This window comes from Carcharhinus amblyrhynchos, chromosome 5 (genome assembly GCF_965287045.1).
Source record: "Carcharhinus amblyrhynchos chromosome 5, sCarAmb.v2.hapA, whole genome shotgun sequence".
Lineage (NCBI taxonomy): Eukaryota > Metazoa > Chordata > Chondrichthyes > Carcharhiniformes > Carcharhinidae > Carcharhinus > Carcharhinus amblyrhynchos.
In genome coordinates, this window is record NC_137328.1 from 88901797 (window position 1) to 88927434 (window position 25638).

Below are 25638 nucleotides of genomic sequence, written 5' to 3' on the forward strand. Positions count from 1 at the left end.
TGTATGATGTGCAACATTCAGAGTTGAGAAATACCACCCTGTAGAGTCCAAGACTATCAACGCTGACCAGGTGTCAAGTTTGATTGGCCTTTAATTGCATTGGAGTGCCCAGGAAAAAGATTGCCAGCTCTCCAGCTGGTGGATGGGCCCAGCACCATGACCATTAAATCCAGCCCAATGTGCGACTTAAGTTTATGATTTACTTCTTTAACAGAGAAACATTACAGAATACTTTGCTGGGAAACATTTTTTTTAGACCACACAGCCAGGCTAATATAGTCAACTATGCTATAATCGGTGAACTGAACCAATCAGTGCACTGCAGTAGCAAAACCTCCTGAGACCTGATGTTAATGCGGGGTCTGTGGAGAAGTACAATAACTTAGTATAATCTTCTTAATTTTGCTGTGTATGCCATTCCTCAGAAATGTTCTCTGTGCAATTAAGTAATTTCATATATTAGAATTGGCATAATTGTTGGCACCAATTTTTACTTTGTTTTGGGTAGTTAATTTATTCTGAGACAATAAAAGGCCGAATCTAACTCCCTGCCCAGCAGGAAACTGTGGGCATGGGAGGACTAAGATGGCAGTGGGATATGAGTTGCTGCCACATTTCCAAAGTCACCATTTTAGCTAACTATATATAAAGAAGACCCCCAAAGAAATTTGAGCCTAACCTAAGTCGCAAACTCAGATCCTGATGGCATTTTAACCACAGACTCACTATGCACTGCAGATTGGGTGACATCGAGGGTCCTGGGCCAGGAAACCTAGTTACAACATTTGGACCTTTTAAAAATGGCAGTTGGAACACAAATGCAGAACTCCCCCAATCATTTTTGATAGGTCCAGTTTTTGCTGGTGGAGACTGGGGAGGAGCATAATTTACACAAGCAGGAAACTTGAACTCCACAAGGCCATTTAAACCCTGAGTGCTGTGCTCAGACAGAACCCATTTTGGCTGGTCTAAGGACCTTACCCACTGTGTGAGTCACAAGTTGAAGTAGATGTAATCCCTCTTAAAGAGTATAACTCTGATAATTTTTTAAAGCCCTGTTCTTTGAAATTAAAAAAAAACAAACAACAGCTGTCAGAGAGTTTAAAAAAATACATGTTTGACTGCTTTAGTTGGCAGTAGATCAGAATTGGCATAGATTTGACAAAAAAAAGTAACATCTTATTGTACAGTTTAATAACTGGAGGTTTGGGGGGATAGTGACTAGGTTTGAAGAGTGAGGGCTAGGGGCCTAACAACTTCGAAAACTGGGAGTTTTCTAACCAGCCTACCTTGTTCACCTCTAAATGAATCAGTGCTAACTCTTACGCAAATTGCTAGATCAGTGAGCGGACATCTAATTCATATAAGGCAGGAAGGGTCATATGTCACCTTGTTATGTCCTTCCTGATGTAATCTGTTTCAAGTAGCTGGAAATTCCCACCACCATCGGAAGATTGCCATGGGTATTTCCCCAGCTCTAATTTTGTCCTCCTCTGTCCCCCATGAAAGTGTTGATCCACTTCTTCAAAAAAAATTGTTCAAATTTCTTTAGGATCTGGCCTGCTTTTCTGATATGAGGTGCACCATCTTTCATCTTACTGATACATCCCTGGTTATTACTGAGCCAGTGCAATGGGGATACTGAATGGGGATGTCAGGTGTTGCTTCCACTAAACTTCCTTACTCCTGCAAAATGGAATCTTCCAGAAACAATGGAAGTTTTGGAATTTTGACACCATTCATTTTTACCTTGCTTACAAGTTGCAAGTGTCCTGTTTAACAAAAATTTACTGTTTTACTATACACACAGGGACAGATGCAAGAATCTGTGAACTGAACGAAGTAAGGAGTGAGAAGAAAGACTTGTATTGAGAAAACGGGATTGAGTTAAGGTCAAAAGTACAGGAATTAAAGAAGAGGAGAGAAGAGAAACAGCGAGGATGGGGAGAAAAAAGATTCAGATCACGCGGATTGTGGATGAACGAAATAGACAGGTGAGCGGCCACTACAGTTCCTTTTAGAACAGTCATTACAGGGAGTTTATGTTGGATTAATTTCTATTTTGTAGTTCTTTGTGTTCTTTGTGTTGATTTTGCTTTGAAGAATCACTAAATTTTTATAGCTCATTAACAATAAGCAATGACTGTTGCAAATGCCTTCCCATGTCCTAATTACATTAAAGAGTTAATTGAAAATAAAATTTAAAACTACCAGCTGCATATATTGATTTTAATAGTTGCTGGTACAAGTAACATATTAAATGCGCCACTGAACTGGCAACTGGAATTGATACTGATTTGCATTGTGGCTTCCTTTCAGTTTCTAAAATGTGGATCCCAAACATACATGCTAATTATTTTAGTGTGTTCTAAAGAAAATAAATACTTTCTCATTACATTATACATTTACTTCAGCAGTAAAATCTATTGGATATAAAGATATGGGCAGTAATAATTTATGCCAATACAATTGAAAGTTCTCAGAATAAATTAAAAATAGAAAAGCTTTCAATTTTCAGGCAACCTTCCTTGCATTCCATTGGAAAAGTTAGATTATATTAGTTTTAACATGGTGTAATTGCTTTGTGGGTACCAGAGTAAATCAGGAGGAGGAGACAATCAAAGTGCTCTCCACTCAGTCTTTTATGTTTTATTGAATCCCTTCCTCCATTTATTTTTTGATTTACTTAATCTCTCTGATGCTATAATTTTTTTATTTCTGTATCCCTCAGAACATTGTTTTGAAAGAAACCAATCAAAGCACAAATTTCATTTTCATGTGCTCAACGATTTACAGTACATGGTTGGATTAATAAAACAACACTTTTTGTATAGGGATTGAACAGCTTGGAGGGAAGAATTGTTTAAAGAACAAACCAAGCTAGGATTTATGATGGATATGTTCTATGTTTTTCCCTGTAGGCTGGTTGTTTCTTCAAGCCAAGTCAGAAAGCAATAATGCTGCCATTATCCAACTACCTCATTGCTTGCTTTAAATAGTTTACAGTTGGAAGCTGAAATTAAGATCTTTAACGCTAGTTTTTAAATCATCATTTCCAACTCAACCAATTGACTGCGTCAACTGGGAGTTCAAAGATATATTTTATAAAAAATTACAGTGAAGAGAAGCAATGTTTATTTTCATACTTTCCACATGTTTCTGTCTCTATAACGACCATTAGGTATCCCTTTATATTTTGTATGTATATTGGAACTGAGGAGCAGTAGTTTATTTAAATGCCACAATGGTTTGGGAGTTGATGATGTTCACTTTTGTCGCATCCAAATTCTGCATAAATATGCAAATATAAAGAATTTTGCATTTTAAGGTAACTAATGAGGCACGTTTGGAATTCTTTGTGCTGATGGTATCATAGCAACTTTCTCTCACTTACATGATATTGAATTGTTCATTACAATTTTAGGTTGTTATGGTGTGGCAAGTATTCCAGCCCCACACAAACACTCCTCTCCTAAATAACTAAAAGATTTAAAAACAAAATTAGTTAAGGAAAAGGGTAGTTTCAAGAGTTAATGCGTTATCTCCAACTTGGATTCAAATCCTGCCCAGTCTGCTGGGGTTAAAGTCTTTTCTGTCTACTTGTCACGAGGATCACCCATGAAATGAGTCTGATCGACCTCCGATCACTCAGTTGCACACATAACACAGAATTGCCCTCATTTCAGTATTAATTACCCCTCCCTCTCAAAAGATTATATGGATAATTCATGCAGGAATTCATATTATTGTGCTGGATATTATGAAGTAATATCATTAGATCACAACAGAAAAGCACAGCAGGTTATACTGTGTGTCAATTGGCTTGTTAGGGTGTTGATAGCTTCCCATTCCTGACGAAGACATTCTTGATAATCAGAAAAAACACTAAGAATTAATGTTCACAGCTTGGTATGACAAGAGCCAAGAAACAACTTCCAAGAAACATTTAAACTACACTGTAATGCAACTTGAACAAACCTAGTTATAAACTTTTGTGGCATTTTCATCCATTTCCAACAATTTGTAGTCTTTGGATGCAGGCTAGAGTATTATGTACAGTTTTGCTCTCCTTACTTAAGGAGGGATATGATTGCACTGTAAGCAGCCCAGAGAAGGTTCATTAGATTGATCCCTGGGATTAAGGCGTTGTCTTAAAAGGAAAATTTGACCAGGTTGGACCTGTACGCATTGGCATTTAGAAGAATGAAGGATGATCTTATTGAATCCTATAAGATTCTGATGGGATGTGACAGGGTGGATGTTGAGAGAATGCTCCCTCTCCTGGGAGGGGTTATCTAGAACCGGAGGTGTGGTTTAAAAATAAGGAGTTTTCCATTTAAGACAGAAAGGTGGAGGAATTCCTTCTCTCAGCAGATTATTAGTCTTTGGAATTCTGTCACGCAGAATGCAGTGGAGGTTGTGTCATTGAATATATTCAGGATAGAGTGAAACAAGGTTTTGATCTTCTAGGGAGCGAAGAGATGTGGGGACAGGCAGGAAAGTAGGGTTACGGCCACCGTCAGATCAGCCATGATCTTACTGAATGCAGGAGCAGAGTCAATAGGGCGAATGGTCTACTCCTATTTCTAATTCTTATGGTTTTGTTACTGGTTGGAAATTGTTAAAAATGTTACTGTCATCATAGAGATTAAAGGAACAATTTACTCTGAAGTCTCTGCCCTAACTCTGCTACTTCAGAATTTCCTGGCAACCCTGAATAAACATTTGTGTCTACATAAAGGCCTATGGTTGGACCCTGTGGGTTGAACGGGGCCAAGAATGATCAAAAAATAGAAACTAAACATAGGTCCCCATTTTTTTTACTCCCCATGACCTGCTTACGTTGCTGTCTTGCAGCTGTACTCTAGGCTTGCAGTTGCTTTTTCCAACTGTTTGCTTTCATTCGTTGTGCAAAGCCTTGCTGGGGAAAGGACTCTGTTGGGGGGCCAGAAAAATTAAGTACACCTTGAGTAAGATATGCTTGCCTGGATCCCAGTGGAAGGATGAAGAGGACTATTAGTCTTTAGGAGTGATTGCTCATGCTTATCAGCTTAACCTCGTATGCACCATTGATAGGTTAGGTTGATTGGCCATGCTAATTACCCCTTAGTGTTCCAGGATATGTAGGTTAAAGGGATTGGGGGGGTGGGGGGTAAACATGTGGGCTTGTGTGTTAGGGCCTGGGTGAGATTGTTGTCAGAGCAGACTCGATGAGCTGAATGGTCTCCTTCTGCACTGTAGGGTTTCTATGATAGTTTAGTGTCCTTCAGTTTCCAGTGTGTAAGTAAAATATATTCTAATGATGAAAAACTAATTCATTTGAAATATAGAGAAAAAGAATGTTTAGTTAGTATCTACAAGAAACAGATATATTAATGTTTCAAGTAAAGAAAGAGCTTGCATTTATATAGTGATTTTTATGACCATGGTTTATTCCAAAAGTGCTTCACTGTCAATGAAGTACTTTTGGTGAAGTGATTGTTACAACGTAAACAAACATGGCAACTAGTTTGTGCACAGCAAGGTCCCACAAATAACAATGAAATAAATAACAAGATAATCTGTTGTTGTGATCTTGATTGACCAGGATAAAAGAGCACTGCCCAAGCTCTTATTAATAAATAATGCACTAGATCTTCTGCATCCACCTAAAAGAACAGAGAGGCTTTCAGTTTAACATTCTGCCTGACTGTGTACCATTTACCTAGTCCTGTACTAAAATGTCAACTTCAGTTTTGTGTTCATGGCTGTGGAGTCTTTAGAGTGGATCCTGAATACCTTTGAAGTGGGTCTTGAACCCATTACTTTCTGAACTGCAGCTGAGAATGAGGTGACTCAACAGTGACGCACCATCATAATTGAAGCACATTTTCAACACTTTCTGTTTTATTTTAGGTCCCCAGTCGCAATTTTCCTGTACATTTCACTTGTGTGTCAGTTTGGCTTAGTTGGTAGCACTTTCTGCCTCTGAGTCAGAAAGCTGAGTTCAGACCCCAAAACTGGCCCAAAACATTAAGTAGGTTAATGCTTTAGTGCAATGCTAAGGGAGTGCTTTTGGTTTGAAATATTGTTTTTTTTTATTTAGATGTTTTCTGTCTGTTCAGATAGATGTCCAAGATGGTACGGTGGCACGGTGGTTAGCACTGCTGTCTCACAGCTCCAGGGACCTGGGTTCGATTCCCAGCTTGGGTCACTATCTATCTGTGTGGAGTTTGCATATTCTTGCTGTGTCTGCACAGAATTGCTCTGGGTGCTCCTGTTTCCTCCCACAGGCCAAAGATGTTCAGGTTAGGTTGATGGGCCATGCTAAATTGCCTCTTAGTGATCCAGGATGTGAATGTTAGAGGGATTAGCAGGGTAAGATATGTGAGCTTTTGGGGATAAGGCCTTGGTGGGATTGTTGTTGGTGCAGACTGGATGGGCCAAATAGCCTCCTTGTGCACTGTTGGGATTGTATTTGAAGAAGGGCAGGGAATTCTCCTTGTGTTCTGATTCCTCCTCAAACCAATAGCACCAGAAGAATCTCACTTGCCAGATGTGCAACATTGTGATGTGTAAAGAAATTGTCTGCTATGATTGCCCAAATGACAACAGTGACAATGCTTCAAAAAGCAATTAATTTAGTGTTAAATGTTTTGGGACTTCCTGAGGATGTAATAAGGTGCTATAATTATTAATGCTTAGGCCTCAAAAGCACATTTTACATGTGCAGTGGAATTTAAATTATTCCTTCTCCATTATCACAGAAATTTGGGGAATAATGGGAGAGCAGTGGGAGTTGCATGAGCCAGCAATTTGTCTTCCTTCACTCACATCAGCTGAAGTTGGAGTTGATCGGCATGTGGTTTTACATTGAACCTGTACCTTTCTTAATGGAACCTAACTGTTTAAAGAGGCAGGCACTATTAGTTTGAAAATTGGCCAGTTTGTTGAGGTCAAAACTGCTGTGACTGCTGACATGATCACTGGAGATGAGTGCATACCATCCCAAAATTTCTTTGGAGTCTAAAGTGAATTATTTGGACGTGTCGAGCGCAAAATCCCTAACAGGAATGGAAGATCAGGTGGGATCCTGGAACATCAGGTCATCATCCAGAAGAGAAGCCAGAAATTCTCCTTCTCTTTCAGGCTCTGAAATTTTCCCTCTTAGAGTCCATGTGTCTCTAAGATCATGGACTCTAAGATCTTCAGCGCAACATAATTTTAGAGACAAATCTTATAAAAGATTTTATAAAATCTTATAAAAGGGGCTGATTGATGATTGTAACAAAAATAAACTTTTTAAACAGTGAATGGGTTGACCTGAGAGCAACCGGCTAACATTCAATTTTATATGCAGCAGTCAAGACTGATGTTCACAAAAAAAAGGTTCATGTGGAGTCATTACGAATAGAAATGAAAGCTTGTAAAGAGGGATTGTTAAATCACTGGGGTTGGACTATAGACCTTTAATTGTGGGAGAGAAATAGAAGAGGAAATCTATAGACAGATCGGATAAGGAGAAATATGAAAATTATTGTTCTAGATTTTAATTACCAGCTCATTGATTGGGATAAGGAGGGAATAAAGAGAGAAAGATAAGTGAAATTCCTAAGATGTGCATGGAACTCCTTCCTCAAGCATTATGCCTATGGCAGAGTTATGAATAATGAAATAGATCTTGATATTATGCAAATTGGAAAGATGAATGAACCAGCTGAGTCAAGGTGGAGAGAGATAATGACAAACAGGGCAATGGATCAAAATGAGATATTTTTATCAATGAAATTATGGATTTGCATCATAAAAATATAGAAAAAAATTAAGTTTCAGAATGATCAGGATAAATAAAGAAGTTAGAAACCAACAAATTGATGAAGAGGATCACAAGGTCTGGAATTGTGATTAAAAATGATGAAAATAGGAGAGAATGAGAAATTAAGGAAAAAGGTCTAGAAAGTAAACAATGAAGGAAGAAAAGAGGAGAATCTTTAAAAAAAAATAAATAGAGTGGTAAAATGTTCTGGAAATATGTAAAATTAAATGTGACAAGGAATCCTGAAAGAAACCGAAATTAACAGGCATACAAATACCCCACTTTTTAAAACACATATTAAAGAATAGGTAAAACCTGAATTGGTTAAAATGGAGATGAGAGATGAATGAAAGTATCAGAGAAGGGAGCAAGGTCACAGAGGAGGTAAAAGAGCAGTGGTAGAAGCAGCGAGCAGAGCGAGAACAAAGCAAAACAATTGGGGAGATAAAACAGCAGAGGCAGGAGCAGTGAGAATGAGAACAGTGTGGGGCAAGTGGAAGTATAAAAGAGCAGGGCAATAGCAGTTAGAGTGAAATCAGTGTGAATTCAGTGGGAAGCATAAAAGAGCAATCGCAGCAGCAGCTAGAGTGAGATCAGTGGGAGGTAGGTGGGTTCAGAGCCCACCAACGGTGTTCAAAAAAATCCTAGTGTGAAAGTGATTGCTTGGTAGGTATAATTCTCTTTCCCCTCACTAAACAAAGCTCAGTGCTTCAAATTCAATGTTTGGAAATTTTAAAATGTCCATTTTGGTATAACAGTGAGTGATTTAATAATGCATAAAACACAGTGGGTCTAGGGATCTTCATTAAAATTAATAGTTTAAACAAGGTATCACCTTGGAACAGTGTTCTTTTACATCATGGATTGACATCTGAGACCTGTTGCTGAGAGTTGTTGTCAAATGAGAGTTTCATACAAGCATTAAAACAGACAGAATAGCAGCAGAATTAGGCCAATCAGTCCATGTAATAATTCAGCCAAACGCCAGTTTCCTGTCACCATGCACCCTTTATTATATATGAAGAAGGAGACCGCACCCACAGCTCACAGCTAGGTAATTCAACACCTCTGGACCCCCGACAATAGTGAAGTTACAGATTTAAAAGCTGAATGCTTGGGCAAACCTATGCCTTCTCCATAAGACAGTTTGTATTCCATAAAGCACAGGGAAATCTATCGACTATTCCCTGTACCCTCAGTTGCCATCATAACAGTCCCCTTGAGCCTATTCTACCATTCAGGAGGGTTTAAACTAAATTGGTAGGGGCTGGGTACCACGTGTAGAAGTAGAAAAGAGGAATACAGTATATAATGTGAAAGTGTACTCAATGAAAAAGGAGCAGATTTAGAAAAACTATGGGGAATGCAAAGAAAGGATTACAGTGTATGAATATAAATGCACAGAAGCTTCTGATTAAGGTTGATGAGCTACAAGCACAAATAGCCGTGGGGGAATATGATGTAGTGCAATAATGGAAATATGACTTAAAAATGGTGAGGACTGGTTACTTAATATACAAGGATAAGAAGTGATCAGAAAAGATAGAGAAGGTAAAATGGGAGGTGGATCTGACGGTATTCATTTGGGAAGATGTTGCAGTGTTGAAAAAAGTGGATGTCCTTGAGGAGGCAAGGGCAAAATCTATTTGGTTATCATAGAATCATAGAAACCCCACAGTACAGAAAGTGGCCATTTGGCCCATTGAATCCGCACCAACCACGATCCCACCTACCCCCTACCCCCATATCCCTACATATTTTACCCACTAATCCCTCTAACCTATGCATTTAAGAACACTAAGGGGCAATTTTAGCATGGCCAGTCAACCTAACCTGCACATCTTTAGACTTATGGTTGAGAAGCAGAAAATGTAAAATTATGCTACTCCGCCTCCATGATGGGGGCGGCACTGTTGCACAGCAGTTAGCATTGCTGCCTCATACCACCAACAATCTGGGTTCCATTCTGCCCTTAGGTGACTGTGTGGAGTTTGCACATTCTGCCTGTGCCTCTGTGGATTTCCCCTGGGTGTCCTGGTTTCCTCCCACAGTCCAGAGATATGCAGGTTAGGTGGATTGGCCATGGTAGATTGTCCCTTAGTGTCCAAAAGCGTATCAGTTAGTTGGATTATCCGTGGTAAAAGACTGTGGTACTTTCCAAGAAAGAAACCTGAAGCAGGCCTCATTGGATGACGAGGGAGATAAAGTTGATAAAACAAAAAAGAGGGTGTATGATGTGTGTCAGATGAATTGTCGGCAGCACGGTGGTTAGCACTGCTGTCTCACGGCCAGGGACCCGAGTTCAATTCCCGGCTTGGATCACTGTCTGTGTGGAGTTTGCACGTTTTCCCCATGTCTGCATAGGTTTCTTCTGGGTGCTCCGGATTCCTCCCGTAGTCTGAAAGACATGCTGGTTAGGTGCATTGGCCATGCTAAATTTTCCGTCAGTGTACCCGAACAGTTGTCGGAGCGTGGCAAGTAGCTGATTTTCATAGTAACTTCATTGTATTGTTAATATAAACCTACTTGTGACACTAATGAAAAAAAAGAATTCTTCATGTGGTAACCAGGTCAAATAGGTAAGTTGAGTCAAGAGAAAAATATGACTGGCAAGGAGAGAGTATGAGAATAGAATGACAGTCAACTTATCTATCTATCTGTGACTTAAACACATTTAACGAGGTAGCATCCACTGCTTCAATGGACAGAGAATTCCAAAGATTCACTACCCTCTGGGAGAAGAAGTTCCTCCTCAACTGTGTTCTAAATTGATTCCCCCGTATTTTGAGGCTGTGCCCTCTAGTTCTTGTTTCCATTCTAAGTGGAAATAATCTCTCTGCTTCTACCCTGTCTTAAAAGAGAACCCAAAAATCTTCTACCAACATGCAAATAATAAATGGGTAATAATAGGTGGACTGGGTCCAATTAAGGATGAATGGTGATATATGTTTATAGGTGCAGAGTAAGACCAAAATACTTATGGATTATTTGTACTGGTGTTTACTAAGGAAGAAAAATCTGGCAGAATATCATTCGAAGTGGAAATGATGGGGATAATGAATTGTAAGAAAATTGAAGAGGAGGTGATACTGGAAAGACTGGCTATGCTTCGGGTAGATCAGTCACCTGGTCTAGATGGATGGCATCCCAGGTTATTGAAGGAATTGGGAGTAATGCAGTAACAGAAGGACTTGCCTTAATCTTTCAATTGTCCCTAAATATGAGAGAGGTGCCAGAAGATCAAAGAAGGCAAATGTGACATCCTTATTCATAAAAGTGTAAAAGGACAGTCCTAGCAATGACAGGTCAGTTGAATCAGTGATGAGTAACGTTTTGGAATCCATAATCAGGGAAAAGAATCAGCAGGCACTTGAAAGTGTTTGAGTTAATTAAGGAGCATGGATTTGTAAAAGACAGGTCATGATTGACTAATTGGTATTTTTGATGATGGAATAAAGAAGATTGATAGAGGGAATTTGGTGGATGTTATGTGTATGGATTTTAAGGAAGTGTTTGAAGTACCATGTAAAAGGCTAACTAGCAAAATTGAGGCTTGTGAAATAGGAGGGTCAGTCTCCTATTGAATTAAACATTAACTTAGTGAGAGAAAGCAGTGAGTTGTGGTGCATGGTTGTTTTTTGGACTGAACATGGCAGGCAGCAGTGTTAGTATTAGGCAGCAAGGTTAGTGCTTGAACCACTGCTTTTTTGCCATCTATAAATGACGTGCATCTTGGAGTATGGAGTAAAATTTCAAAATTTGCCGATAGCACCAAACTATGGAGGATAAGTAGTGAGAACAGTGTGAACTTCCTGCAATAGGGCAAAGATACACTAGCAGAATGGGTAGATGAGTGGCAGATGGAATTCAATACAAAGAAGTGTGAGGTGATTTTGGCAGAAGGAGCAAGGAGAGGCAATATAGACTTAATGGCACAATTTAGTATGTGGAAGAACAAAAGGACCTGGGACCTTTTGAAGTTGGAGGGACATATTGAGAGTAACTAGCAAAGCTTCATAAATAGAGGCAATGAGTACAAAAACAGGGAAGTTCGGCTGAGCTATTATTAAAGCTATGATGAAGTCCCAGTGAGAATTGTGGCCTCTGGAGGTCCCTACCGTTTTACACGTAGCTCTCTCACATGAGATACTAAAAAGTGAGGGAGCCTGGGGAGCCACATACCACCAGTGATGGGTAGATTTCCAGCAATAAGGGACAAATAAGCAACTTTGATGTGAAGTGATGTGGAGGCACAAGGACTGACCGGCTCAGTTAAAAATGAAGTAGCCTCCCACAGACCCTCAAATCTGGAGGGCAGCTGCAAGTGCACTCCTGACATCACTGACAGAATTGAGGTCCAAACATCTTCAGGGCCAAGTACTTGTACAACAGTTATCATGAGATTTCACCCTTGAAGTCACTTCTTAGTGTCTTTTATTATTTATACTACACAATGTTTCCATTTTCTTGTCAGGATGTTATGCTGTTATTGTCAGTGTTGCTGTCTCCAGTATGATCCATGAACTTGATGCTGAATGATTTTCACACAGTATTGAAAATCCACTATCCTTCCAGCACAGTTGCACCATGACCCTGGCACGTGTCCATGGGAACTGTCGGAAATTAGCTTGGAAAGAGCCTTGCCTTTGCTGTCTCTCCACTGTGCCTCCCAGCTGCTGATAAGGTCACATTGAATATTGTATGTAGGGTGGTTTTACTTGGGGGGGGGAGGGTGGGGAGCGGAAGACGGAATTTAAGGTCTGACTCCTCAAAGAATTAGATATGATACTTTTTATATTTTTAAAGCATCACCGTGTCTAAGGGTCACCAGTTTATTTTTCTGGCACGCTGTGCTGCAGTTTATGGCCTCTAACAGTGTCGTAATTGCTCCCCAGGTGGCATGGGCACCCACCATAGTATCCAAAGTTGGGAACTTCCTCTGGACGTGAAACATAAGAATATAAGAAATAGGAGCAGGAGTAGGCCATCTAGCCCCTTGAGCCTGCCCCGCCATTCAATAAGATCATGGCTGATCTGATAGTGGTTCAGTTCCATTTACCCGTCTGTTCCCCATAACCCTTAATTCCCTTATTGGTCAAAAATCTATTTATCTGTGACTTAAACACATCTAACGAGGTAGCATCCACTGCTTCAATGGACAGTGAATTCCAAAGATTCACTACCCTCTGGGAGAAGAAGTTCCTCCTCAACTCTGTTCTAAATTGACTCCCCTGTATTTTGAGGCTGTGCCCTCTAGTTCTTGTTTCCATTCCAAGTGGAAATAATCTCTGCTTCTACCCTGTCTAGCCCCTTCATTATCTTATATGTCTCTATAAGATCTCCCCTCAGCCTTCTAAACTCCAATGAGTACAGGCCCAGTCTATTCAATCTCTCCTCATAAGCTAACCCCCTCATCTCCAGAATCAACCTGGTGAACCTTCTCTGCACCCTCTCCAAAGCTAATAAATCCTTATAAGGGGACCAAAATTGCACACAGTACTCTAGGTGCAGCCTCACCAGTACCTTGTACAATTGCAACAAGACCTCCCTGCTTCTATACTCCATCCCTCTCACGATGAAGGCCAACATTCCATTTGCCGCCTTGATCACCTGCTGTTTTTGTGATTCATGCACAAGGACTCCCAGGTCCCTCTGCATAGTAGCATGTTGTAATTTTTCACCATTTCAATTATAGTTAATTTTACTGTTATTCCTTCCAAAGTGGATAACCTCACACTCGCCAATGTTATACTCCATCTGCCAGATCCTCGCCCACTCTCAAAATCTCTCTGCAGACTTTCCGTGTCCTCCACGCAGTTTGCTTTTCCACTCATCTTTGTGTCATCCGCAAACTTGGTTACCCTACACTCAGTCCCCTTCTCCGGATGGTCTATGTATATGGTAAACAGTTGAGGCCCCAGCACCGATCCCTGTGGCACGCCACTAGTCACCAACTGCCAGCTGGAAAAGCATCCATTTATTCCAACTCTGCTTTCTGTGAGATAGCCAATCCTGAATCCACACTAACACTTTACCCCCAACTCCGTGTACCTTTATCTTATCTTATGCACAGTGACTGAGGACTCCAGTGGATGCAACATGGCGCTAATGCTAGGTTGTACCTTCACTCTCCACGTATTAATAGCCATTTAGTATTGTGACAATGATATCATTGCTGCCTGTTAATTGGATATTAGTATTTGAACACCACACATTGTGGAAATAGAATTTTGCTGGATACAAATGCAGATCTTTTTCTTAACTGTGACATTAAGGGGTAATTTTATCCTCTGATGAAGGTGGGATACACTAATAACTCCTACAAAAACAAATAACAAATGAATAAAAGTTCCCAGAATAATATACACATACAAAATAAACTGTGAATCTAGATAACTGTAAAGATTTGACTGTTTTCTTTGAATGTTACTAATCTGACCATGGGAACAATATGATTGAGTAATCTTACATGCCACTGATTTGTAGTAACTGTTGTTCATTAGTTTTTCTGTTCATCATTTTAATTTTTTTATGTTTAAGTATATGCAGTACCTCTGTTCAGATTTTTTTTAAAGCTGCACCTAGTCCGAGAGTCAGAGCACTCATAATCAATATATTTCTAAGTTCCATCTGAGTTTTGAAAAGTCCTTTGACTGCTCAGTTAGATTCTTGTTTGTGTATCTAAAATAAATAAGTCATCATCAGGTTCATCCCAACATCAGCTGATTTCAGCCATATGCAGCCATATCATCGTACAGCCTCCTTTAGAGAGGCAAAAAAGGCAGCCTTTAGCCAAGATTTGGGAGCAGCACAGTGGTTAGCATTACTGTTTCACAGTACCAGGACCTGGGTTCGATTCCCAGCTTGGGTCACTGTCTGCAGAGTTTGCACGTTCTCCCCATGTCTGCGGGCTTCCTCTGAGTGCTCCACTTTCCTCCCACATTCTGCAAGAAGTGCTGGTTAAGTGCATTGACCTGAACAGGTGCCGCACAGAGGTGACTAAGGGAACATCACAGTAACTTCATTGCAGTGTTTAATGTAAGCATTATTTGTGACTAATAAATAAATAAAAGATTTCTGACAAAAAACTTTCCCCAACCTTTTTTATGGGAGATCATTGCAAGCTCTCCCATTCCCCAGCGAAGGGAACCCAGACCCATAAATTATATTCTATATTGTATATCTGCTCTCATCTTCTTTCCTCTATGAGGACTTCAATTTTCAGAATTCCAGCTGATACTTCTTAAAGAACCACAGGAATGATTTTCACTAACTCCTCTGGAATTCTGTTCCTGAAGTTCCCCTTTGTCTCTCTCTCTCTGTCTGCATTTCTCTCTCTCTCTCTGTCTCCATTTCTCTCTCTCTCTGCATTTCTCTGTCTGCATTTCTCTTTCTCTCTCTGTCTGCATTTCTCTTTCTCTCTCTGTCTGCATTTCTCTTTCTCTCTCTGTCTGCATTTCTCTTTCTCTCTCTGTCTGCATTTCTCTTTCTCTCTCTGTCTGCATTTCTCTTTCTCTGTCTCTCTGCATTTCTCTTTCTCTGTCTCTCTGCATTTCTCTTTCTCTGCCTCTCTGCATTTCTCTTTCTCTGTCTCTGTCTGCATTTCTCTTTCTCTCTCTCTGTCTGCATTTCTCTTTCTCTGTCTCTGTCTGCATTTCTCTTTCTCTGTCTCTGTCTGCATTTCTCTTTCTCTGTCTCTGTCTGCATTTCTCTTTCTCTGTCTCTGTCTGCATTTCTCTCTCTGTCTCTGTCTGCATTTCTCTCTCTGTCTCTGTCTGCATTTCTCTCTCTGTCTCTGTCTGCATTTCTCTCTCTCTCTGTCTGCATTTCTCTCTCTCTCTGTCTGCATTTCTCTTTCTCTCTCTCTCTGTCTGCATTTCTCTTTCTCTCTCTCTCTCTCTGTCTGCATTTCTCTTTTTTTCTCTCTCTCTCTGTCTGCATTTCTCTCTGTCTCTGTCTGCATTTCTCTCTGTCTCTGTCTGCATTTCTCTCTGTCTCTGTCTGCATTTCTCTCTCTCTCTGTCTGCATTTCTCTCTCTCTCTGTCTGCATTTCTCTCTCTCTCTGTCTGCATTTCTCTTTCTCTCTCTCTCTGTCTGCATTTCTCTTTCTCTCTCTCTCTGTCTGCATTTCTCTTTCTCTCTCTCTCTCTCTCTCTCTCTGTCTGCATTTCTCTTTCTCTCTCTCTCTCTCTCTGTCTGCATTTCTCTTTTTCTCTCTCTCTCTCTGTCTGCATTTCTCTTTTTTTCTCTCTCTCTCTGTCTGCATTTCTCTCTGTCTCTGTCTGCATTTCTCTCTGTCTCTGTCTGCATTTCTCTCTCTCTCTGTCTGCATTTCTCTCTCTCTCTGTCTGCATTTCTCTCTCTCTCTGTCTGCATTTCTCTTTCTCTCTCTCTCTGTCTGCATTTCTCTTTCTCTCTCTCTCTGTCTGCATTTCTCTTTTTCTCTCTCTCTCTCTGTCTGCATTTCTCTTTTTTTCTCTCTGTCTGCATTTCTCTCTGTCTCTGTCTGCATTTCTCTCTGTCTCTGTCTGCATTTCTCTCTGTCTCTGTCTGCATTTCTCTCTGTCTCTGTCTGCATTTCTCTCTGTCTCTGTCTGCATTTCTCTCTGTCTCTGTCTGCATTTCTCTCTGTCTCTGTCTGCATTTCTCTCTGTCTCTGTCTGCATTTCTCTCTGTCTCTGTCTCTGTCTGCATTTCTCTCTGTCTCTGTCTGCATTTCTCTTTCTCTCTGTCTCTGTCTGCATTTCTCTTTCTCTCTGTCTCTGTCTGCATTTCTCTTTCTCTCTGTCTCTGTCTGCATTTCTCTTCCTCTCTGTCTCTGTCTGCATTTCTCTTTCTCTCTGTCTCTGTCTGCATTTCTCTTTCTCTCTGTCTCTGTCTGCATTTCTCTTTCTCTCTGTCTCTGTCTGCATTTCTCTTTCTCTGTCTCTGTCTGCATTTCTCTCTCTGTCTCTGTCTGCATTTCTCTCTCTGTCTCTGTCTGCATTTCTCTCTCTGTCTCTGTCTGCATTTCTCTCTCTCTCTGTCTGCATTTCTCTCTCTCTCTGTCTGCATTTCTCTTTCTCTCTCTCTCTGTCTGCATTTCTCTTTCTCTCTCTCTCTCTCTCTCTGTCTGCATTTCTCTTTCTCTCTCTCTCTCTCTGTCTGCATTTCTCTTTTTCTCTCTCTCTCTCTGTCTGCATTTCTCTTTTTTTCTCTCTCTCTCTGTCTGCATTTCTCTCTGTCTCTGTCTGCATTTCTCTCTCTCTCTGTCTGCATTTCTCTCTCTCTCTGTCTGCATTTCTCTCTCTCTCTGTCTGCATTTCTCTTTCTCTCTCTCTCTGTCTGCATTTCTCTTTTTCTCTCTCTCTCTCTGTCTGCATTTCTCTTTTTTTCTCTCTGTCTGCATTTCTCTCTGTCTCTGTCTGCATTTCTCTCTGTCTCTGTCTGCATTTCTCTCTGTCTCTGTCTGCATTTCTCTCTGTCTCTGTCTGCATTTCTCTCTGTCTCTGTCTGCATTTCTCTCTGTCTCTGTCTCTGTCTGCATTTCTCTCTGTCTCTGTCTGCATTTCTCTTTCTCTCTGTCTCTGTCTGCATTTCTCTTTCTCTCTGTCTCTGTCTGCATTTCTCTTTCTCTCTGTCTCTGTCTGCATTTCTCTTCCTCTCTGTCTCTGTCTGCATTTCTCTTTCTCTCTGTCTCTGTCTGCATTTCTCTTTCTCTCTGTCTCTGTCTGCATTTCTCTTTCTCTCTGTCTCTGTCTGCATTTCTCTTTCTCTCTGTCTCTGTCTGCATTTCTCTTTCTGTCTCTGTCTCTCTCTCTCTGCATTTCTCTTTCTCTTTCTCTCTGTCTCTGTCTGCATTTCTCTTTCTCTCTCTCTCTGTCTCTCTCTCTGCATTTCTCTTTCTCTCTCTCTCTCTCTCTGTCTGCATTTCTCTTTCTCTCTCTCTCTGCATTTCTCTCTCTCTCTCTGTCTGCATTTCTCTCTCTCTCTCTCTGTCTGCATTTCTCTCTCTCTCTGTCTGCATTTCTCTCTCTCTCTCTCTGTCTGCATTTCTCTCTCTCTCTCTCTGTCTGCATTTCTCTCTCTCTCTCTCTGTCTGCATTTCTCTCTCTCTCTCTCTCTGTCTGCATTTCTCTCGCTCTCTCTCTGTCTCTGTCTGCATTTCGCTCTCTCTCTCCGTCTGCGCCTCTCTCTCCCCCTCCCTCCAAGTGTCTTTTAGTTTCTGTGAGTGCCTCTGAATTTCATTTGACTATTTCACCTCAGGCAATTTACTTGCTGGTCTGACTTTGTGTCTTCAATAATCTTAAACACTTGGATCAGATCCTCTCTAATTCTATGGCCATTCCATGAGTATAAATCAAAGGAGCCCAAAATTACTGGGAGTTTTGTTCACTTGCACAATTATCATAGACTCCCTACAGTGCAGAAGGAGTCTAATTGGCCCTTCGAGTCTGCAGCGATCACAATCCTACCCAGGCTTTATCCCTGTAACCCCATTTATTTACCCTCCTAATCCCTTGACATTAAGGGACAATTTAGCATGGCCAATAAACTAAACTCGCAGGTTTTTGGACTGTGGGAGGAAACCTGTGTACCTGAAGGAAACCCACTCAGACATGGGGAGAATATGCAAACTCCACACAGCTAATGATCCGAAGCCTGAATTGAACACGGTCCCTGGTGCTGAAGCAGCAATGCTAACCACTGTGCCAGCCACATAGCAAAGCAGATCCCCACTTCCGATAGCCGTAGGCAAGAGACTCTCTCCAGATCCTGGAGACCATCTGCATGTCGGCTAAGCCAGGCCATCCAGGCCTACTAGTCTGTATCAGTGGTCTCAAACTGACTGGAGCATCCAAGCAGCACCTTGTCATTCCTTTTTAGCTCTTGTATTCTCGATCATGAAGTTGGCAAAAGATTAGTTGAGTTTCTCCAGCCATGATTATTTTTCCCTTGTTAAAGTTTCATTCAGGGCTCAATGGCCTCTGAATCAAAAGGCTCACATTTCAGTCCAGATATTTTGAACATGTAATCTTGACTGACCATTCAGTAAAGCATTATGAGAGTGCTGCACTGTCAGAGATATTGTCCCTCAGATAAGATGTTAATTTGTTTGGATGCAAAAGAGCATGACCAATAAAAAAATGTGAGGAATAGCAATCATAGTGAAGAATTGTGCTCCAGAACTTGCTGCGACCTTAACAAAGCTTTTCCAGTACAGCTACAACACTGGCACCTACTCAGCAATGTGGAAAACTGTCCTCGTATGTCTTAACCACAAAATAAGAAGTCTTACAACACCAGGTTAAAGTCCAATAGGTTTATTTGGTAGCACAAGCCACTAGCTTTCAGAGCGTTGCTCCTTCATCAGACAAGTGGGAGTTCTGAATCAAATAGTCAAATGTCAACCCACAAAAAGCAGGACAAATCCAACCTAGCTAATTACCGTCCCATTAGCCTACTCTTGATCATCAGCAGAGTAATGGAAGTGGCATCAACAATGCTTTCAAGTGGCACTTGCTCAGCAATAACATACTCACTGATGCTCAGTTTGCGTTCCACCCAGGCCACTCAGCTCCTGCAGCTTTGGTTCAAATATGGACAGAGGAATTGAACTCCAAAGGTGAGATGAGATCGACAGCCCTTGACATCAAAGCCACATTTGACTAAGTGTAGCTTCAAAAACTCCTCACAGAACTGATATCAGTGGGAACTCAGATGAATTTCCCCACTGATTGGAGTTGTACCTCGTACCAAAAAAATGTGGTTGTGGTTGTTGAAAGTCTCAGTATCTGGACATCACTGCAGGAGTTTCTCAGGATTGTGTCTTGGGCCCAACCATCTTCAGCTGCTTCATCAATGAACTTTCCTCTATCATAAGGTCAGAAGTTGGAATATTCGGTGATGATTGCACAATGTTCAGCACTATTTGTGACACCTCAGATACTGGAGCAGTCTGCGAACATATGCAACAAAACTTGGACAATATCCAGGATTGGGCTGACAAGTGGCAAGTAATGTTTGTGCCACAGGAGTGCCAGGCAATGACCATCTCCAACAAGAGAGGATCCTATCATCTCTTGCCATTCAGTGATATTACCATCCTAGGGGTTACCATTGATGAGAAACTGAATAGGATCAGTCATATAAATACTACAGCTACAGGAGCAGGTCAAAGGCTAGGAATTCTGCTGCGTAACTCCCTTCTGACACCAAAGCTTCCACCATCTACAAAGCACAAATCAGGAGTGTGATGGAATTCTCTTCAACAGCAGCTCCATCAACACTCAAGGAGTTTGACACCATCCAAGACAAAGCAACCTACTTATTTCACACCCTATCCACTTCTCCAATATCCACTCCCTCCATTACCGATGCACAATAGCCACAGTATGTGCATCTACCTGGGTGATGAGGAAGAGCAAGAGTGATATTTAGGATTGAGTTCACATTAAAAACAGCCCAATTTGATGAGGCCATAAAAAGCATTGGATACCTGATTTTGCACAACCTATAAAGTGTAAAAGCTGAGATACAATAATGGGCTCAAGAAACCTTTAGTGAAATATCAGAATACAGTGAATGGTATTGGTCTCCACAGATTCACTGTTACATTACTTTTTATAAAATACAACATTTTTTAAAGCTTTGAAAAATTGGGGTTATATTCATTAGAAAAGCAAATACAACAGGTTGTTTTGATACAGGATTCAAAATTATGAAGGAATGGAAAAGAGTAGATAGAAATAAATTGTTCCCAGTTATGAAGAGAAGGGTTGAAAGGTTGTGGAATGATCTACCAGACTTGATATACGTCAGATGTCCAATAGACTTAAGTCCAGCTAAAGAGGAATAGGTCTGGGGTCTAGTGCAGTCTGCTCATAAGAATTGATTGAGAATGTAAAGAAAGTGGATTGGGAAACTTTATGGGAAAGCAAGTGATGTTTATGAATTGGTGCAGTTTTATGCATTATGGCCTGGAAAAATCCCAGATTTGAGTGTTCTAACTTTTACATGTTCTTTTAAAGTGAGTAAGATGAATGCAGAATGGAAATATTAGCCCAGCAACATTTTTGATGAGAGCCAACAACTGCATCTCAGTGCCACATCACCTTTCCCCCCACTAAGCAGTTATTCAAAATGTCACTGGCTGAGCCCATGCTGCTGCCAGAATGGTGGTGCTTCAACCTCACTGCAATTGCAGCAATAAAGTGAATTCAAAGATTTTTGTCTCCAAAAGGTTATCCTCTTGCATGTTCCTGGCAAACATCATAATCACGATGTTCATTATTGAAAGTTAGGAATGTCAGAAAACAAAAATGATCATTGTGGTCTATTTGGCCTTTCCCAAAGTTCAAAAAATATCATGCTGTGTTCAGCTACTAATATCCCTTCCTCTCCTGCTTAAAAAAAGTACATTTTCCCTGGTAGTGTGTTTCCTCCATTCATAGTCCTGTGAAATAGCTAATTAGCTGTTATGGAATTTCAGCATGATTTAGTTTATCTGTACTCTTTTGTGATATTGAAATGCTTAATAGGATCTCTCAGCCTCCTTAAATCACTTTTTGTGAAGTTCATATTTCTTTGTTGCTGTTTTATGAAGACATTCGATCATTTCAAGTGAAATCAGTAATATTGTCATCACAGCAATATACAGGGGAATGTTATGAAGTGCATTAAACATTTCTATGCTAATATTAGAAATAGCAGTTTCTGTGCTTTGGTGTTCATTGATGTCTTCAGTGGAAGGATTCACCATCTCCATCTACTGGTGCACATTTGCTCTGCGAGAAATAACGACTGTAGTTGGCATTGATTTATTCACATTCTTACAGATAAATTGTGTTTTATGGAGCAGGAAACAACATTACTTGTGGCATGGTAGCATAGTGGTTAGCACTGCTGCTTCACAGCTCCAGGGACCTGGGTTCAATTCCCAGCTCAGGTCACTGTCTGTGTGGAGTTTGCACATTTTCCTTGTGTCTGCATGGGTTTTCTCTGGGTGCTCCGGTTTCCTCCCACAGTCCAAGGATGTGCGGGTTAGGTTGATTGGCCATGCTTAAAATTGCTCCTTAGTGTCCTGAGATGCTTAGGTTAGAGCGATTAGTGGGTAAAATATGGAGGGATATGGGGGTAGGGCCTGGATAGGATGGTGGTCGGTGCAGACTCGATGGGCTGAAGAGCCTCTTTCTGCACTGTAGGATTCTATGATTGTATGATTACTGTTATTTTACTAGAGGTATAGTATTATGTACCTGTTGTAACACTTGGAAAATGATTTATCCTCCATATTCTGAAAACAATATCCTTGTAATTTATATGTCCCAAATGCGTAATTTTTTTTTAATCTTATATACTCAATGTGCTAATATGTCTGTAATATCATGTACATATTACACTTTACCATCAACATTCGAGCCTGTAAAAAAAAACCCTATACAATACTTGCCCTTTCTCACAAAGAAAAACAAGGGAGACATCATCAATACTTTATGCAAAATAATACATGGGGGGGGGGCGGTGGTGTTACATATGTGTCAGCGATCCCTTATTGTGTTGCTCCTGTATGTAAATAAATAGAACCGGATAGTCTATGAAATTCTTTACATCAGTCTTCAGTGTTCATTATTCTAAATTTGCATAGACCACAAGCAACAAATGCAGTGGTTGACAAAGATGAACACAAGCCTTATTGCATATTTGACACCTCTTTTATTCCTTTGGCTGAGTTTGTGATAATTATAAAATAATTACTTTTTATGTTCACATCCTGTGTTTTGCTTCTTCTTTTATCGTGTTGCATCTCTCCAGTATATCTCGTGAAGCATTGAAATCTGACAATTTTTGACATGCGAAAGGATACTACTTATTCATTTCTGGAAATACTTGGCAGTGGAGAAAAGCACTGCAAAGGGAAATCACTAGCACATTGAAACAAACAAAAAGAAAAACTGTGGCACAACTTCGCAATCAATTTGCTAATCCAAAGCAAAATTACTGCAAACACCAAAATAACTCAAGATTAGAATACGTGAAACTAAGTTGTGTTTGAGTTTGATCTAAATTTAAGGCACTAGACTAATACTGATTTCCTTATGCTGTGCTAATCAGGGCTGTTAGTTACTTGCCTATTTAGACTTTGTCCTGCTTGGGACCGGAGGAACCATGAGCAACAAGTCCGCCATTGGCTTATCACAATCTTTTTCACTTCAGCTGAGGTGATGTCCCTCTCTTGAAAGTCCTCCTTAAATGTACTTCACCAGTCCTCCTTCAGCTGGCAGCGTTGTCTTCTTCCATCTGGTGGTGTCCATTCTAATGCCACTTCGGCACCTCTGACCAGTCTTCTGTGGTATTTCTTCATTGTTGATGATGTCTCTCCTTACAGTGCACAGAATCTTACTAAGTTAGCATAGGAGAATTATATCCAATATATGACACGTTTTTTCTTCCACGTTTCGCTGGCATAGATTGGTCAGTATTGCTATGATAGCTCAGTTGGCTGGATGGCTGGTTTGTGATGCAGTGATACAAACACCCTGGTTTCATTTCCCACACCGGCTGAGGTTATTCATGAAGGTCTGCCTTCTCAACCTTGCCCCTTACCTGAGGTGTGGTGAGCGTCAGGTTAAATCACCTCCAATCAGCTCTCTCTCCCTCAAAGGGGAGAGCAGCCTATGGTCATCTGGGACCAGAGTAACTTTACCTTTACCCATTACTATGGACAGATAGAATCACAGCTTCATGAAAGTTTTGATGGTTACTGTCACTAGAGGGAATAAAATCCTGTTTAATTTGCTCTGAACAGGAATAAAATTGCATTCATCAAAAGAATAGTTTAGAAGAGCAAGAAAATTTACATTTATCTAGCACCTTTAGCAAAAAGAATTCTCAAGGTGCTGCACAGAGATTTAAGAAACAAAATTATATGCTGAGTCAATGATAGAATAAAAGACTAAAGAGTCATGCATGAGGAATAAATCAGAGGGCGGGATTCTTTGGGCAGTTGGGTTGCAGAATTTGAGGAAGGGCAAAGCATTGAAAAGATTTAAACACAAGGATAGGAATTTAAAATTGCAGACATTGGGGGCAGAGTGTCTTTGCAGGTCAGTAAGGGCACAGTTGATTACTGAACAACCACAGTAGTTTTAGAGACAGCAGAATAAGGGGAAGCAGACTGAAAGAGCATTGAGTTTGCAGAACCTGAAAATGAACTGAAGTTTCAACAACTGCTGGACTAAGGCAGAGGTCAGCAGTGCTATTAAAGTGAAAATAAGTCATCCTGCAATACAAATGTGTAGTTGGGAACCATTGATAGGATCAGATAGAACACCAAGCTTGTTAGGATTATGGCTCAGCTCAAGAGAGTAGCTTGAGAGGGGAATGAAATTGATGGCAAGTGATAGCGTTAGTAGAAGAGACTGAATTTGCTGGAGGAAATTGCATCTCGTCAAGCAAGTACCAAGCAGTTTGACAACATAGTCAGTGTAGTGGCCAAGAGCAGTAGACCTAGGTGTCATCAGCATACACATGGAAGCTAACTGCATTTCTGCAGATGACCACCATGCATCAACATGTAGTTGAGAAAGGCAACAGATCTTCGTTGTACTTAAGTTAATGGTGCAACAACAAGAAGAGAAGCTCAGAGGAAATGATGCTGTAACAAAAAAAGTAAGTGTGTAAACAAACCTGGATGATCTTAGTGAGCTAGCCAATCGAGGAAAGGCATTGGAGGATTTGCCAGCCTTTGTATCCTGGCAAAGGCTACAGAGAGGTCAAGAATGAGGAAGAATAATATATAGTCACAGCCACAGAGGATTTCAGTTGTGACTTCAGATGTAGCCATTTTGCTGGTATGTTAGTGATGGAAGAGATTTAGTCATGGAATTTCAAGAAACATGGGAACAGATTTAGGGGGTAACAATTTGTTCAAGCAGTTTAGAAAAGAAAGAGAACTGTGACAGTAATTGGAAGGGACAGCAAAGTTGAGAATTTTTTTTGGGTGAATTAATGAAAATGGTTTTGGGAAGAAATTTCTGAGTGGAAATAATTTACAATTTTAGCTTTTACAGGGCCAAGAAAGGAAGTTGGGAGGTGAGCAGTTTAATGGGGTAAGTCTGATGGAAGTCGATTTCACGGACAAGACGAGCTCTGAGATGGTCTGAAGTGAAATAAGAGAGGAACTCGAGAAAAGCACATGTTCAAAATCACAACAAGAATGAATCGTGCGGGGGAGAAGTTGAAAAACAGCAGAGGCAACTGAAAGATGATTGAATGATGATTGCTACCTTGGTGCCCAAGATATCTGTGAATATTTCATCATTAGAGATGAGGGTAGATGTTTTAGGGTTTTAATGAGAAAGTTGGTAACAGAAAATAGAAAGTAGACATTACTTTTGATCTCCAAGATAACCATGAAGCAGTGGCTATTTTTGGCAGAGGAAACCTGGGCCCAATAGTATATAATGTGGGTGTAGTCAGATGCGGTGAGGGAATACTAAATCAGTTTTGTGTCAGATACACTTAGTTATGCAGCCGCTGGACTTTTGGGAGCAATGATGTAGAGATGCCGGCGTTGGACTGGAGTAAACACAGTAAGAAGTCTCACAACACCAGGTTAGAGTCCAACCAGTTTATTTGATAGTAATCCCACAAGCTTTCAGAAACGGTGTTCCTTCGTCAGGTGTGTGGAAGGTTCTGATCAGAGACCGGCATTATCCCCAGTGGGGCATACTTAAAGATTGGCCAGAATGGAGATACTTCCACCATTTCTTCAACAACACCTTTCAAACCAGTGACCTCTATCACTTAGGAAAGCAATTGCAATGATGCATGGGAATACCTTCACTTACAAGTCTCTCTC

The 25638-nt window shown here is 40.6% G+C and overlaps 1 protein-coding gene across 8 annotated transcripts in view; it reads left to right on the top strand.

Annotated features, from left to right (window-relative positions):
- The window catches only part of mef2cb (myocyte enhancer factor 2cb), a 238311-nt gene that overhangs the window by 89302 nt on the left and 123371 nt on the right, over nt 1–25638 (top strand). For all 8 annotated transcript variants that reach the window (XM_080189151.1, XM_080189155.1, XM_080189147.1 and 5 more), the window contains one exon: nt 1811–1994. In XM_080189151.1, coding sequence (XP_080045277.1) covers nt 1941–1994 — 54 coding nt within the window. In that variant the 5' untranslated portion in view covers nt 1811–1940. The remainder of the gene's footprint in view (nt 1–1810; nt 1995–25638) is intronic.